General features: G+C 43.1%; 1 protein-coding gene across 3 annotated transcripts in view; it reads left to right on the forward strand.

Moving 5' to 3' along the window:
* RIMKLA (ribosomal modification protein rimK like family member A) overlaps nucleotides 1–14,807 on the forward strand; it is a 29,005-nt gene extending 14,198 nt beyond the window's left edge. For all 3 annotated transcript variants that reach the window (XM_074334524.2, XM_074334525.2, XM_074334526.2), the window contains 4 exons: nucleotides 427–657; nucleotides 3,849–3,935; nucleotides 8,604–8,807; nucleotides 11,267–14,807. In XM_074334524.2, the coding sequence (XP_074190625.1) occupies nucleotides 427–657; nucleotides 3,849–3,935; nucleotides 8,604–8,807; nucleotides 11,267–11,757 (1,013 nt within the window). In that variant the 3' untranslated portion in view covers nucleotides 11,758–14,807. The remainder of the gene's footprint in view (nucleotides 1–426; nucleotides 658–3,848; nucleotides 3,936–8,603; nucleotides 8,808–11,266) is intronic.
* Nucleotides 14,808–16,623: the final 1,816 nt, after the last annotated feature.

Genomic DNA, 16,623 nt, shown 5'->3' on the forward strand with positions numbered 1-16,623 from the left:
AATGTTTCAGATAGACTTTTAAAGGTTAAGTCATAAAAGAGGAGTAAGGATTCCTTAAATGAGCTATAGTGCTTCTTTTTCATTAAGTCTTCAGCCTCGTAAGCCACTACACTTTGAGAAATGCTAGTACTATTTGGAAGGAAGGTGCTGGACTGTATTATCTCCTATGGATTCTTTTCAGTGGATTATTCTTGATGTGCTGCCTTTATTTTTTCTGTTCTTTTTTGTGTTTCCTCATAACCATGCTTTGCCCGTTTGTTTGGAGTTTAGGGTTGCCTGTAGGTTTCTCATTACAACAGGAGACCCAAGAGCCATCAAGGCTGTTTTCCTGCTAGTTTCAGGCGTGAGGAGTCTTTTGGGACCAGTTCTTCTGGTGGGACTAGACGACGGCCAAGCGCCAAGCTCACTTTTGTCCTTCAATTACAGGCCTGCAGCTGAACCAGAAGGCACTCACCACTTTCCCGGATGTGGTACTTGTTCGGGTGTCCACACCCTCAATGCAATCGGACAGTGACATCACGGTCCTGCGACACCTGGAGAAGTTGGGCTGTCGCTTAGTCAACCGCCCACAGAGCATTTTAAACTGCATCAACAAATTCTGGACATTCCAAGAGCTGGCTGGACATGGGGTCCCCATGCCAGACACCTTCTCCTATGGTGAGTGCCCTTGAAATAGGGTTGAAGCTTATCTTTCCAGATCAGCTGCATCACTGTGCTTTCTCTCCCCACAAGCCCTCAAGTATCTTGTTGGTTTCCAATATGGAGCTGTTCATCTTAGGGGATTCAGCATCTTGAGTCTTTATCATGGTCATTCCCTCTGTTTGAAATGCCTTTGCTTCTTTCTCGCTGTAATTAATTCATTAAACATGTATCTGGTACACACATGTGCCAACCACCATATTAGGCATTGGGCTATAGCAGTAAGAGTCCTGCCCTCAAGGCATTCCTACCTCATCAGAGACAGAAGAGAGCAAGTAAACAGGCAAGTTCAGTGCAGTGTAGTAAGTGCCAGAAGAGCTAGTGCATGGTGGTACCGGAATACACAGGAGAGCTCCTAATGGGTTTAGAAGTTACTGAGGAAGGCCTCCCAAAAGAAATAATGTCTAAACTAAGCTAAAGTTATCCAGCTAAAGCAAGGGGGGCAGGGGAGGAGTCTAAGCAGAGAGCAGAATATAGAAAGACCTAGAGGCAAGGGAGAACATGACCAACTGATGGTATTTTGAGTAGCTTGTAGCAAGTAGGGGAAGTAGAGTTGATATAAAGGCTAGAAAGATAAGAAGTAGCCACATGCAGTATACGAAGGAGACTAACAGGAAGTTATTGGAGGGCTTTAAGTAAGGAGGTGGCTGGATCAGAGTTCAGAATATCACTTTGGCTACACTGTGGAGAAAGAATTAGAGGCAAAGACGAGACAAGATATGTAGTAGCAGTCTTTTGAAACAATTCAAAAGAGCAATGTTGTCTAAACTAAAGTGGCCATAGTAAGAATAAAGATAAATGAACAGATTTAGGGATTATGAAGGAGGTAGAAATAATAGGACTTGATAATTGACTGGATAGGAGAACTATGGAGAGGAATCCAGAATGACTCTGGTTTTTGGTCTGGGCAACCAGATATGAAGGCAAACACTCACTGAGACTAGAAACATGAGAGAGGAGAAACAGATTGGTGGATGGGGGGGGAGAGATTGTTGGGGAGAGATGGTTTCAGTTTGGGACACAATGTGTTTGAAGTGTCTGTAGTATATGCAAGTAAAAATATTCAGTAGGCAGCCAATAATGGATCTGGAGCTCCTGAGAGAGGTAGAGACTAGGGAAGTGGATTTGGAAAGCTGCATTTAGTGAAGTCACAAAATGGCTGAGATTACTCAGGGAGAGTATGTAGAATAAAGAGAGGGCTGAACTATCTATATCCCTAAGATGGTTAAAATGGTAAATTTTATGTTATGTATATTTTATCACATTAATACATCAAATTTAATAAAAGAGAGTTCAACAGGGTCTCCTTTAGGGACTGGATAAGGGAAGAGGAACCTATACAAGAGACTAGGTAGGAGCAACTGGAGAGGTGAAAAGAGGTGACAGAAGCCAGTGGAAAGAGCATTCCAGAAAGGCCGGTATAATTAAACGTGTCGATCGATTCTGAAAGGACAAGTAACAAGCACTGAGACATGTGCGTTACATTTAGCAACAGGGAGTTTAATGCACACAGCTTCACTTAGTGGTGGGGAGAGAAGCCAAATTGTCAAGGGTGAGGAAATGAGTGGGAAGTGAGGAAATGCAAACCCTTTCAAGTAGCTTGATTTTGGGGATACAGAGTTGTAGTTAAGAGATGAAGCAGGGTCAAGGAACAAGTTTAAATGAAGCAGGTTTAGGATGGAAGAGAACTGAACATGTTTAAAATGGTGATGGAATTAGGAACTGGGAGATTGATGATACAACAGAGAGGGGACACACTGGTACAAGATCCCTGAGGAGGTGGGAGGGAAAGGGGTGCAAAGCACAGGTGCAGGGATGGCCTGAGATAAGAAAGACCCCTCTTCACTGTATTAGAAGGGAAGGGAAAGAGGATGGCTAGAGAGGAGGTAAATTTATCAGTGATGTCAGGAAGTTGGGAGTTCCCATCTTATAGAACTTCCTCTTTATGAATAGGTCCCTGTTTATACTGCCTCTTCATTTCTTTTTTTTTTTTAATTATTAGCACCTTTTTGTGAACAAAATGGGTATTAGTATTCCAGAGTGTTTTGCTGTGCAAAAATTGATGAACAGCAGTACCACCTGTGTTAGGCAGAATAATCGTCCCTCAACGATGCAACTGTACAGGAAATCAGTGAAGTTTGTGAGACAGTTTAGAAAGATTTTAATACACATTATTATTCATGGTTTTTAAATTAAGACTTAAAGGAGTATAGTGGAGCCAATTCAAGCTTTCCAGTCATGCCGTACCTTTAGGTGAGACAGATCCCCAGGCTTGGTTTCTTTGGGTATTGGTTTTCTATTTCTATATAACAAACTACTAAAAAACAGTGGCTTAAAGTACCAACTACTTATTGTCTCACAGTTTCTGAAGGTCAGGAGTCCAGCCACAGCATAGCTGGGTTCTTTGCTCACTCTCACCAGGCTGAAATCAAAGGGCAGCTGGGCTGTGATCTCATCTCAGGTCTGGGGTCTTCCAAGCTCACTGGTTGTTAGCAGTTAGTTTCTTGCAGTTGTGGGACTGGGGTCCCCACTTTGTTGCTGGCTATCAGCTGAGGGCCGTTCTCAGCTCCTAGAGGCTGCCCACTGTTCCTGCAGCATGGTCTTCTCTACAGCTTGGCAGTTGGCTCTTTCAAGGAGAGCAGAAGAGTCTCTGACACCTCACCTTCTTCTGAAGGGCTCACCTGATTAGGTCAGGCCCACCATGATTCATCCCCTCTTGATTCACTCACAGGAATGATAAACCCTCATATTCACTGGTCCCTCCCACACTCAGGAGAGGGGATAATACGGGGTGTGTACACCAGCAGGGAGGAGTCTTGGGGGCAGTCTCAGAAGCCTGCCTGCCCGCGGCCATTTTAAAGGGAAAAGTACTTGCCCTTTGGGGTTGTGATGAGGAGTATATGAACTAGAGCATAGGAAGCCTCTGCCACATAGAACTACTCAATACAGGTTGGTCTCCTTTGCTCTCTGCTCCCACCTTTTGTGTTGCAGCTGCACAATGCATGGCGGTTAGATCGAATGGGTTCGAATGGCTTTAATCAGAGACATGAGGTCTTGTGAGAATTCCCACAGAGGGCACTGTGTGGGGCCGACCACTCGCTGACCATCGGCCTTACTTTCCTTCACTGACTTTCACCTTTTCTCGGCAGGTGGGCATGAAGACTTTTCAAAAATGATTGACGAAGCGGAGCCCCTGGGCTACCCGGTCGTGGTGAAGAGCACACGAGGACACCAGGGTCAGTGTCCCTCCTTCTGGGCTTCCCTTAGGGCCGCAGCTCTGCTGTGACAAGACCCGCATCAAGCACGGCAGAAGCACCGCTTGGAGAAACGGAGCTCCCCCTCAAGGAGCTTGCTGTGCGGTCCTTACCTCTGTCCCCTCCTCTCTGTCCCCACTGTCCTTGCATTCTCTTCCCTTCCCTGAACTATGGCGGTTGACCCCCGACTGGTTTCTCTATCTGCACTGCCAGTACAGCCTCTATTCCTTTTTAGGAGTAATTGCTCTGAAACAGATCTATTTGCGTTGCTCCCTTGTTGAAAAACCCCAAGAGCCTGTGTTGCCCATTAGACAAAAGCCACATTCCTCCTCATGGCGCTGAAGGCCCTGGACAAACAGCTCCCACCTTCCTTTGCACCTTCTCTGGCCGCATGGCCCTCCCTCATCCATCCTGGCCTACTTCTCTTTCACCAACAAGGCCAGACCTCTGCTGGGAATGCCGTCGTCCTCTGCCCTCTAGGGCACTTCTGCTCATCCCTCAAGGCCAGCTCCAGATGTCTTTTCCCTCTACCTCCCTGGCTCCCTCCCTCTCTTCCAGACAAAATTAATTGCTCTTCCCTCTGTGTTTCCATAGTATTTTGTCCACGTCTCTAGCACAGTACTACACTTTATGGCAGTTACAGGTTATGTCCCTTTTCCCCTTCTTGGCTGCTCGGGGGTGGGGACCTGGTCCTGCACATCTCTGTCTCTGTAAGACCTATTGTGTGTTCGCTACATAGTAGGGACTCAGTAAATGTTGCAGAGGACAGATGCAGCAGAAAGCAGTCCCTCCTGCAGTATGTGAGTGGGTACCTCATGATGGTACCCAGGTGGCATTCTTAAATGCTCACAGCATCTGGAGGGAGAGGAGGTACCCGAAACAGATACATAATGAGCAATTCCTATGATGCAGGGACTGTGCAGTAGCAATGGATGAGACACAATCACCGCTCTCAAGGAGCTCCAGTGTGAAGAGGGTAGAGACGGTGGCATTGCAGGGTGATGACTGCTGTGGCAGGTGTGTCCAGGTGCCTGCTTGAGCCGAACAGAGGGAGGGGCCAACTCTTCATTGGAAGAAAAGGAGACTTAAGTGGAAGTGTGGAATTTGAACTGGAAGAAAAGAGTTGAGCAAACACACAGAAGCAGGTGTGAGCAAAAGCAACCTGTGAGCGCAGAGGGGTCCTGTTAAGGAGCAAGAGAAAGGCGTGGGGGTGGCCAGGTGAGGCGCTCAGTACTATTCAGATACACTTCAGTGCTAAAAGTCAATGTCTCTCAACAAAATTGTTTTATGGAGGTAAAATAATACACAACATACAATTTAGCTAATATTTATTGAGTGCCTACAAACTTCCAGGGACTATTTTAGGCTCTGGGGATACAGAAAGGGACAAAACAAAAATTTAGGCCCTCAAGGAACTCACATTGTAGAAAGGTAAAACAGATAATAAACAGAAATTAAATAGAATCCATAGTATTTTTTGAACATTTAAAAAATTGAAATATAATTCATATAACAAAGACTTCACTATTTTAAAGTGTACAATTCAGTGGATTTTAGTATATTCACTATTGTGTACCACTATCTAATTTCAGGACATTTCCATCACTCCCCACAAAATAACAAACCCATCCCTATTAGGGGCCAATCCCAATTGTCCTTCCTCTGGTCCCTGACAACTACTCATCTACTTCCTGTCTCTATGGATTTGCCTATTTTGGACATTTCATATCAATGGAATCATACGATATGTGCCCTTTTGGGTCTGCCTTTGACTTAGCATAATGTTTTCAAGGGTCATCCATATTGTAGGACGTATTAATACTTTACCTCTTTATGACTCAATAATACTCCATTGTATGGATATACTACATTTTGTTTATTCATTCATCAGTTGATGGACATTTGGGTTGTATCCGCTTTGTGACTATTATGAATAACGCTGCTATGAACATTTGTGTACAGGTTTTTGTGTGAACATACATTTTTGTTACTCTTGGGCATATACCTAAGAATGGATTGCCGGGCCATACAGTAATTCTATGTTTAACTTTAGAGAAACTGGCAAACTGTTTTCCATATCAGTTATGCCATTTTACATTCCCACAAGCAATGTATGAGGGTTTCAATTTCTCCACATCCTCTCAACCTTTACATTACGCATTCATTATTTTTTATTTACATATTATTGATTAGTTTTATTGTAGCCATCCTAGTGGGTGTAAGGTAGTATCTTGTGGTTTTGATTTATATTTCCCTAATGACTAATGATGTGCAACATCTTTTCGTGTGCTTATCGGTCATTTGTAGATCTTTGGAGAGATGTCTGTTCAGATCCTTTGCCCATTTTTAAAATGGATTATTTGTCTTTTTATTGTTGAGTTTTTAAGAGTTCTTCATACATATTTTCGCTATGACACCCTTATCAGACATATTACACCTTATTAGACAGTCTAGTTTTAGCCCTTACATTTGGAGTTTTGACCCATTTTGAGTTAATTTTTTATGTAGTGTGATGTAAGAGTCCAACTTCATTCTTTTGGATGTGGCTATCCAGTTTTCCCACTAGTATTTGTTAAAGAAACAACAAATAATTATTTGTTCTTTCCCTGTTGAATGCTCTTGGAATTCCTGTCAAAAATCAATTGACCATCTGATTGAGGGTTTATTCTGGGCTCTCGATTCTATTCCGTTGATGTATATATATGTCTATCCTTATGACAGGCCACACTGTCTTGATTACTGTAACTTTGTAGTAAGTTTTGAAATTGGGAAGTGTGAGCCCTCCAACTTTGTCCTTCTTTGTCAAGATGGTATTGGCTGTTGGCAGGGGCCCCCTTCCATTTCCACATGATCGGCTTGCCAATTTCTGCACAAAAAAAAGAAAGTGGGAATTTTGGTAGGGAGTACATTGAATCTGTAAATCAATTTGAGGAGTATTGCCATCTTAACAATATTAAATTTTCCAAACCCTGAACATAGGATGTCTTTAAAAATGTTTTGTAGTGACACATATATAAGTATTGTACTTCTTTGGTTAAATTTATTCCTAATTTATAATTCCTTTTGATGCTATTGTAAATAAAATTGTGTTTTTAATTTCATTTTCAGATTATTCATTGCTAGTGTAACACATAGTATCTTAGGGAAAATGGATAGAGAGTAAACAAAGTTACAATTGTTGTTAGACTCCAATATGGAAATAAATTTAAAGGAGGCAATGGACTGGTGTAGCCTGTGCTTGTGAGAAAGTGACTAATCTTGTGGACCTTTATTTTCCTGATCTGTAAAACAAAAATAACTGTCTTTATCCTAATGGCTTCACAGGGCTAGTATTAAGTATACATGAAATAATAATAATAATAATAAAAGTGTTTGGCACATAGTAGATTATTAATTAATCTTGATGTCCTCTCTTATCCCCTCTTTTTTCCTCCTTGCCTTAAAACTGTAACTCTTTTATTAACTGCAGACTAAGCCCCATGTTAGAGCCTCTGTGTCAGGAACCAAGGAACCAAGTCTCTATCTCTAACCCCATCTCTGCTGAAAATCCTACCTAATGTCCACAGAACCCCCAGTGCCTGTAATGGAGTCCCAGCCATCTGTTGCCAGATGCCAGATCTCCTGATGCCAAATGTCCAATGATTGAGACATGTTTTGGAGACATGTTTCCAGTCTTACGTGCCACTGGGGGCGGATGCCCATCACTCTTTTTATTAAGACTTCAGAAAGGTCCCACGCCTTTTAAGATGGTGACACAAATCTTAGGAAAACCATCTCTTTGTCCCGTGTTTGTAAGCAAGAATGCTCACACTGGGTATGCTCGTGTGATTTGCACAAGAAACCTCTCCGGAACCCCTGTCAGATCTCTTAGCTAACATGCAACTGGAAAGCAGATGCCAGATAATTGCAAAATCCTAAGTGATTCAAGCAAGAAATAAGGAATTTGGAGTCAAAAAGGAATGCTTTCCCAAGAGATCAATAGTATTATAGATCATTTTTTTTAGAATTAATGGGTATAACCAAATAATAAGTTACTTATATTTAAAAGGAGGAAGGATGTCTCTCAAGGGCTCCCTCTTTGAATTCCCATAGTATTTTGCATGAACCTCTCGGTGCCAAATCATGCTGTGTTGTTGTTATCTGTTTTGGATCTCTCTCCATCTATTTTGGAATTCCTCTAAAGTATGTTCAATTAATTATGTTCTGTAAATATTGACAACTGCTTTGTGCATTGAGCCCATTGTAAGGTTTGGTGGATTACAAAACTGAGCTAGACATGGACGCTACCTAATTGGGATCCTCAGGGTGATAGGAGATGCTAACTAACCGTTTTGGAACTGAATTGATTAGCTCCTTAGGGTTTTATTTTGACCCCTTCTCTGTATTTCTTGAATATATGTCTTCATTTTGAGAAAATAGTGGTGGTTACGGGAGAGGGTGAACATTATTAAGACTTGAATAAAATCAAGAGAAAATAAGGCTCAATCACCATTTGATAAGAAGCAAGAGTCTAGTCAGAGAAATAGAAGGGACCAAAGTGGGCAAGTTCAGAAAGCACTGGTGACTGTGGGACAGGGAGATGGAAAGGCAAGGACAGGGGTCACAGGCTTCTCTAACTATTTCTCTTGCTCTTTGTCTTTCTTCTTAAAGGAAAAGCTGTTTTTCTGGCAAGAGATAAACATCACCTCTCAGACATTTGCCATCTGATCCGCCATGACGTGCCCTACCTGTTCCAGAAGTATGTGAAGGAGTCACATGGAAAAGATATCCGGGTGGTGGTGGTTGGGGGCCAGGTGATAGGCTCCATGCTTCGCTGCTCCACCGACGGACGGATGCAGAGCAACTGCTCCCTCGGTAAGGTATAAAAGCTCAGAGTCCTTTTGTGGGTCGTGGGAGGCCACCAGGATTGTTTGATTAGGTTGGTGCAAAGTAATTGCGGTTTTGGCAATTATTTTTAACCTTTTAAACCACAATTACTTTTGCACCAACCTAATATTAGGCTGTTTTGACCCACTCAGTAAACGTGTACCAATCCCTCCTATCTTGTCAGACCCTCTGCTAGGCACCAGGATCACAGATAAGAATTAGAAATAGTCTGTTACCTTTAGCAGCAAGCAGTCCAGGAGGACAGGTGGGTGTAAGTGCTATGACATAGGTCAGGCCCGGGGGTCAGGATGCTGAGGTTTGAACCTGATGCTGTCAGTGTTAGGACTTTGCAGTCGGGTTTAATCAAGGAAGTGACATGAGGATTTGCGTTTGAGAAAGACTGGCATCAGTGTAGAGGATGGATTGAAAACATAAGACGGGAGGCAGGGAGACAAGTTTGGAAGCTGCTCTAACAGCTCAGGCATAAAATAGTGAGGGTCTTAACTAAGGCAATGGCAGGAAACAGCATATTCTGCTTTTACATAATAATTGAGAATTGTGTTTTTCTTATATGTGTGATGTTATTGGAAAGGTGCGGTTTATGTTTGGGACAAATGCGGAACCCCACCCAATGAACCTATTGATAAAGCTTGTTTTCTATTACGGTAAATGGAGATATTCCAGGAAGGATGCAAACTCTTGTTCCCATCACAGAAAGCTATTATCAACCTCATTAAATAGATTTGTATGTTGGTAATATGAAAAAAAAATACCTATAGTTATTATTTCCTAAATCGCCAGCTGAGTGTACCAAGTCTAGTGACTAAGAAAGAAGTTGAGACACTGATTTCGTCCTTCCTTCATTAGTTCTGGTCAAGCAGTTTCCTCAAGTGGACTCTGGTGGATGTTGCGAGTGTAGCGATTAATGAGAAAGTCCTTGCCCTCAGGTAGCTTATGGTCCAGTAAAGGAGAAGACACATGAACAGGTCATTGTAAGATATTGTGATAAAGTGGTGTGATAGAGGCAAATTCTAGGTTCAGGTTGACACAGCACTAAGTACCTAACATGCCAGCTCATTTCATTTTCACGCAAATCATCTGGAGTCCCAGTATTGAACCTCATGTGTTATAGTTCTGTTCTTTTGTAGTCACCTTAAAGAATCCATTCTCCAACAAGGAACCACACGGTTTTGTAATTTATCCACGTTACTTTTCTTGCTCGGTTGTTTTTATAGCCTTTTCCTTATATAGTGTGATGGGGGGAAAGGACAGTGTTAAGGTAAAGACGTTAGTTATTGAACCTGAGAATATAAGTCTTAAGTCTTTCCAGGGAGACTAAGGGAGACAATTAAATCTGAGGTCTTAGCTTTTTAACAAGGGCAGTCAGACTTTCTATCCTTGTCATAGGATTTTGTCTCACAAGCCTCCATCTCTCTCTTCTTAAAAAATAATGTTAATCTTTTTTTTTCTAATTATAAAAGGAATACATTCTCTTTTTTTTTTTTTTTTTTTAAGGACGGTGCAGCTCATAGTGGCCCCTGTGGGAATCAAACCAGCAACCTTGGAGTTATTACCATGTTTCCCCGAAAATAAGACCTAGCCAGACAGTCAGCTCTAATGTGTCTTTTGGAGCAAAAATTAATATAAGACCCAGTCTTATTTTACTATAATATAGTATAATACCCGGTCTTGTTTTACTGTAATATAAGACCGAGTCTCATGAATTTTTGCTCCAAAAGATGCAGTAGAGCTGATTGTCTGGCTAGGTCTTATTTTCGGGGAAACACGATAGCACCACAGTTTAACCAACTAACCTAACCGGCCACCCCCAAGGAATACATTCTTAAGGTAGAAAATTTGGAAACTGTAGCAACGTCAAATGAAAAGATATTTATCATTAATCCCACCATATAGAGACAAGCAATGTTAATATTGTGGTTTCATTCTTTCTGATCTTTTTTTCTGATAATATCTTTTTGCATAGTTATGGTTATACTGTACAGGTTTTAGTCCTTCTACGTATTTTCCCACGGGATCACAAACTCTCTATGAGCATTATTAGTAATGGTTGTTAAACATGTTGTTTTCCTCTATTGTGAGATATTAAGATTATAACTTTTATTTTTTGAGTATCTACCATGTTCCAGGCACAATGATTTTTCAGCATTTCATGTGTCTGCATAAAGCTTTTTTTCTATTACATAAGATCATTTCCTTAGTGGTAGAATGACTGGATCAGAGGATATAAACATTTTTAAGACTCTAGATAAGAAATGACCATATTGTTTTCCCAAAGGGCGTCCTGATTTCCATCCAGACCTTTTGTGCATAATGAAAAGGCCCTTCTCCCTGCCCTGCCTCAGCATTCCCTCTAATCCCCCTTGAAGGGTCATTTGACTTGTGTCAGGGTGAGATGTGACCGTTACGTGACTGTGCTTTCCTCACAGGTGGTGTGGGCGTCATGTGTGCGCTGACAGAACAAGGCAAGCAGCTGGCTGTTCAGGTGTCCAACATCCTGGGCATGGACTTCTGTGGCATTGACCTCCTCATCATGGACGATGGCTCCTTTGTGGTGTGTGAGGCAAATGCCAACGTCGGTTTCCTCGCCTTCGACCAGGCGTGCAACTTAGACGTGGGTGGGATCATTGCAGACTATGCCATGTCCTTGCTGCCAAGTAGGCAGACTGGGAAGATGGCTGTCCTCCCGGGACTGTCTAGTCCCAGAGAGAAGAAAGAGCCAGATGGCTGTGCTTCAGCTCAGGGAGTTGCAGAGAGCATCTACACCATCAACAGTGGGTCTACCTCTAGTGAGAGTGAGCCTGAACTGGGAGAAATACGGGATTCCTCAGCAAGCACAGCGGGGCCCCCACCCCCCAAGCTGCCCGAACCCAGCTACAACATTAACAACAGGATTGCTTCCGAATTAAAACTGAAGTGAATTCCTGCTTTTTTGGCAGCATTTAAACCAAATCCTACTGCTTCCCTCGTAGTTTTGAGTGAATAAAATCTGGACTAATGTGATTTCATTTGCACAGAAACTAGAAATCCCATCTGGGCACTCAGCATTCTTTCTAACGATGATTTAAGCAAATGGCCTAGCTTTGTGGTTTTTACAAAGACTGATCTAAAAACACTCACCAAGAACAGCATCCCGACTGAGCGACTGGAGACCAATGTCTGCTACAAGCATTTGGATATCATGGCTGATTTTAAGGAGCGGACTCTGTGCTGCTGCTTCTGGCTTTTAGCAGTGGAGACCATTAACTCAGAAAGGCTCCTAGAAATACTGTTCTCAAAACCACCACCGGATGGAGGCGTGTGCAGAAGAGGTGGAATGTGACTGCTGTTATGTGCTCTTCATTAAGTGTGTGTGTGTGTGTGTGTGTGTGTGTGTGTGTGTGTGTGTGTGTGTGATGCTGGGAGAATACACAGTTCAAACACTATTGGAGGATCAATCTCTGCTCCCCATCAATCACCATCTTGACCCTATTTCTCTGACACTCAGGATATGGTATTCTAGGGAGCTTGCTCACTAGCATTTTCAATGAAGCACTTTGTAGAAAGTGAAATTAACGTTCTTTGACTCCAGTGGTTGGCAAATGTCCTGCTCAGTAACTGGGGCTTTCTACAAATTGCTTTGCCATTCCGAATTTACAGACCTGCTTCAAACTAACGTCAGCCCCAGCAGCCTCTTGCACCTTTGCTGCCTTTGGCCTCAGCTGGAAATGCACTTCACTGAGCTAGTGGCCACACACTGTTTCTTACGCATGTACTAGAATCGAACACCATGGACTTTCTTTTCAATGGACTCTGTTCACTTGTCATCCAGAAGCCAGTAGGTTTTTATCATGGAAAGCTACTAGAAGATAATCCTCTCCCCCCTCCCTCTACTGCAACTTTGTGTACTGCTTTGCTGTAGGAGGTTTTCCTGTATGAGTTGGTGTTATGGGCCCGTTAGGTAGGTAGAGCCATTGAAAACACACTCCAATCCCCTTTGACATTCTAGTCTTATCCAGGTTCCAGAGGCCTGTCCTTACCCATTTTTCCAAACTGGGGAATCTCAGGTATCAGGAATTACTCATTGCACATTTTCAGCGGAGTTAGGTAATGTAGACATGACACCAAGTGCTTTTGGATTTTAACTCTTCAAGCAGTAGATGATCCTTGCGTTGGAAGAAATAATGGAACGGGAGTCTTCCATTTCTGCCTATATGAAGTATGACAGAAAATGCGCTAGGCTACCTTTTTAACCAAATACACTAAAACATACGTACTCAAGAGTTACCATCATCAGGGTTGTTTTCTTGGGAGACCCTACTCTTGAGCTTTGATGTTGCATGTGCCAAGAACACATAGAATTCTTCTTTGGAGTTATATTTGAAGCCATGCAAGGAACAAGAGCTCAAAACCTTATAGTCAGATCTGTTTCACATGACCCCTCCCTAGAGGTCCCATGCATATCACCCATTTTACGCATACTTATCAGACTTACCGTCTAATGCTCCTTGGCTGTTAAAAAACATCATTTCTCAAAAATAAATCTATCCTTAATGGACGAAGACTTAACAACATTGAGGAAGTTCACAAGTAGACAATTTCCAAGGAGGGTTCTAGAAATGTTCTGAGTAAGGTCAGCTTCACTAAACTAAACATACATCTTCCCAAGTGACTACTTTTAAGGCAACAACACCAATTTCAATGTATAAATTCCTGTACTTATTCTGCTGTAAGTGTAAAATGTGTACAAGGTCAAACAATTCCATTTTTTTCACGACACATTTAAGTAGAAATTGGCTTTTAAAATATTGTGGCTAAAATCATCTTACCAAGTAATAGTTGTACAATTGGAAAATGTTCAGCGCCATGTAATGGGGATGTCACACTAGACAGCTGTAGTCTACGTGCCGTCCCACATAGGGTGCATGCCCCTAAAGTGTAACTCTAGTTATGTGTCTTATACAGGTGAAAATAATACTGCACCTTTATATAGGTTAAGACGTACCTTATTTTTACCACTCAGGGTAGGTTTGTAAGAAGGATAGTTCTAGGTCTGTTCTCTCGGCAACTGGCCAGATGCTTTCTGTGTAAACATCAGAACCAAGTGATGACCTTCTGGAAGCTGCATTCACTCATTCTCACTGTGTAGTGTAAGCCCGTTCTTCCCACTGTATCTGAAAGCATGCGAGTGGGCCCCATCCTGAGCAGGGCAGCTGGAGAATACTTCCAGACTTGTCAAAGGGGCCCATTTTCCAGCTGCTAGTGACATTGGCATCATCACTGGAACCGAGCCCTGTCTGGAGGCACAAAGCTGGATCACAGCAGCCCTCCAGGATTTCCTATACTGGCTGTGGACCCTGTGAGTCTCAGTCAGGTGGCAGGGCCACACTTGTCACAGTTGCCCACAACGTCTGTTGGCAGGAACATGGGTCAAAGAGCCAGATCCTGGTTCTGGCTGTCCCCTTAAACAGCTGATTGAACTTACACCACCAGGAGCAACTCTGTGTCTCCGTTTTTCCATTCTTCACAGAAGGGAGATGCGTATTCTGTTGACCTCTTGACGGTGCTTTGAGGTGGAAAGCAGTTCATCAGTGAGACTGCATTATGTGAGAGGTGGTGAAAGAACACCTCCCACACCTGGTTTTGTAAGTTTCTCACCACCCCTCCTCTGAGGGGATTAAGAAGGGGCCATGAAGTTTTAGCATTAGCACACTAAACAGTGGTAGGAGCCCTAAAAAAAGGATGCAGCTTCTCAGAGGCTTTATGACCTGAAAGGAGTAAGGCTCTCAGTGTATTCAAGCAGCCTTCTGTATATAACTTGAAACTTGACTCTTGTGTACCAACTAACAATCTCCCTTATGTAACATAAATTACAGTGTCTGTATACCGTCTTCCCATTATCAAGTAGTAGCATCTTGAAACTGGTCAAAACTTGAATGCCAATAGCTCAGTCTTCAGAATATATATGATCCTGCACTTGGGAAAAATGTCTTCATGCCATCTGTCTGATTGCTGATGGGTATGGGGTTGCCAGAATGTGGATTTGGGGCTTTAGGTGCTTAGGATCTGATAAACAACATAAGTGGGTGATAAGGTATTGGTGTCACAATTGCAGGCTCATTGCTCCCAACTAAGAGGGAATTCCATGACAGTTGGGGATAGGGAGAAGGGAAGGAGAAAAGTCTGGGATGGTTTTTTGACATTTCAGTGAAAGAAATAAGAAATTGGGATCATTTGGAATTGTCGCGTGAAGGAAGGACAAAGGGCTCTTCTGTGGGTTGTTTTAATGAAAAAATCGTGAACACGTCTTGATTAGAGGTAGGGATCTATTGGAACTATTCTGTGTGAAGATAATGAGATGCATGGGTTCCCATCCACCTCTCTTGAAATGGGAGAGACATGCCTCATCCCTTCTTTTAAGTTCTGATGAATGCTGGTCTTGAGAACACTGAATGTAAATCAGGGAGATTGAAGCAGCTAGCTGGAGGCTCCAGGATCACCCAAGTAGTAGCTGACCCTCCCGGAAGTTAATGGACCAGAACACCTTGTTCAGGCGAGCGTAGGGCCACAGCTCTTTGAGGTGGGTTTAAGGAGTCATTTCAGAGAGTGAATCCAAAGTCAGTAAAACAGCACTTCAGCTTAGTACTTTCCTTTGCACCTGGAGGTCAGGCTTCTATTTGCTGTCAGTCTATGCAGATGCTTTGGGAGGAGCCCTGACAAGGGCCATCTTGTCACAATCCCTGAAGTTAGTCTGATAGAAAATCTGGTGCTGCTTTTAACTGCCTCTGAGACTCAAGATGAGATGATGGCTTTAAAATGCTTCTACCTGGAAGCACATCCATCTCAGGAATATATTGTTAAAACTATCTTATGCTTCCATTCCAGGTCTATAGTTGGATTATGTAGCCCTCCCTTCTAAAACTCACGGCAGAGTACGAAAACATTCCTTCAAGCCTTTCAGTTTCCTTCTCCAGGTGTGGTTCCTGTGCCGATACGGGGCACTATGCTGGGCCCAGAGTTGGCATCCCAACCCTGTTTGGTAGTCTCACTCTGCCATTTCGTGTTCACTGGGGCTTCTAGGCAGCGTTAAGATAGTCAACTATCCAGCCTTATTTGAGGCCTTCTGTGGAATAGCAAAACTTTGGAGACTAGTGCAGTCTCCCATTTTATAGATGGGGGATCTGAATCCCAGAAGCCAAGGTCACTTAGCTAGTCAGCAGCAAGGCTAGGACCCAGGCAGTGTGACTCCCCATCCCGTTTAGCATACTTCCAGAAGTGGCTCTATTCTTGAGTAGAATAGAGCCACCTGGACCCGCCCTCTGCCCATTCCCCTTCTGAACCTCTGCTATAGATCAACAGCTATGAGGGATTTAGCTCTGGGATGGTGTTTAGGTGAGAGTCCCAAAGCCAACACGAGATTTCCATGGTGCAAGATGGCTCATGGCCTCCTTTAGATCAGCCAAGGCCACTTAGCCCCACCTCACACCATCAGTGATGTGATGTGAAGGAGAAGGCCCCTGCCAAGTTGAATGACGGCTTCCTTGGCCCCAATTTGGCTCATGTTCCTTCGCTGCAAAATGTTTTGGGTTTGTAGAGAACTCTATAGGCCTCTGGGGAGGCCAAGGGCTTGAGGGTCCCAAACTTCTCCCATCAGGCACACCGGAGGGTGAGCCTGACTAATACACATGTTCTAGTTGCAATCGGCCCCAAAGTTAAAAGTTTCCAGTTCCACAGCGCATCCCCCTTGCATCCAGCCACTAGACAGTCTTCCCTGTTGGAGCCCATAAGTCAGTTAGGGACCTCCTGC

Source organism: Rhinolophus sinicus, chromosome 14, assembly GCF_057876585.1.
Source record: "Rhinolophus sinicus isolate RSI-liver-muscle chromosome 14, RSI-T2T, whole genome shotgun sequence".
In the NCBI taxonomy this organism is placed as follows: Eukaryota; Metazoa; Chordata; class Mammalia; order Chiroptera; family Rhinolophidae; genus Rhinolophus; species Rhinolophus sinicus.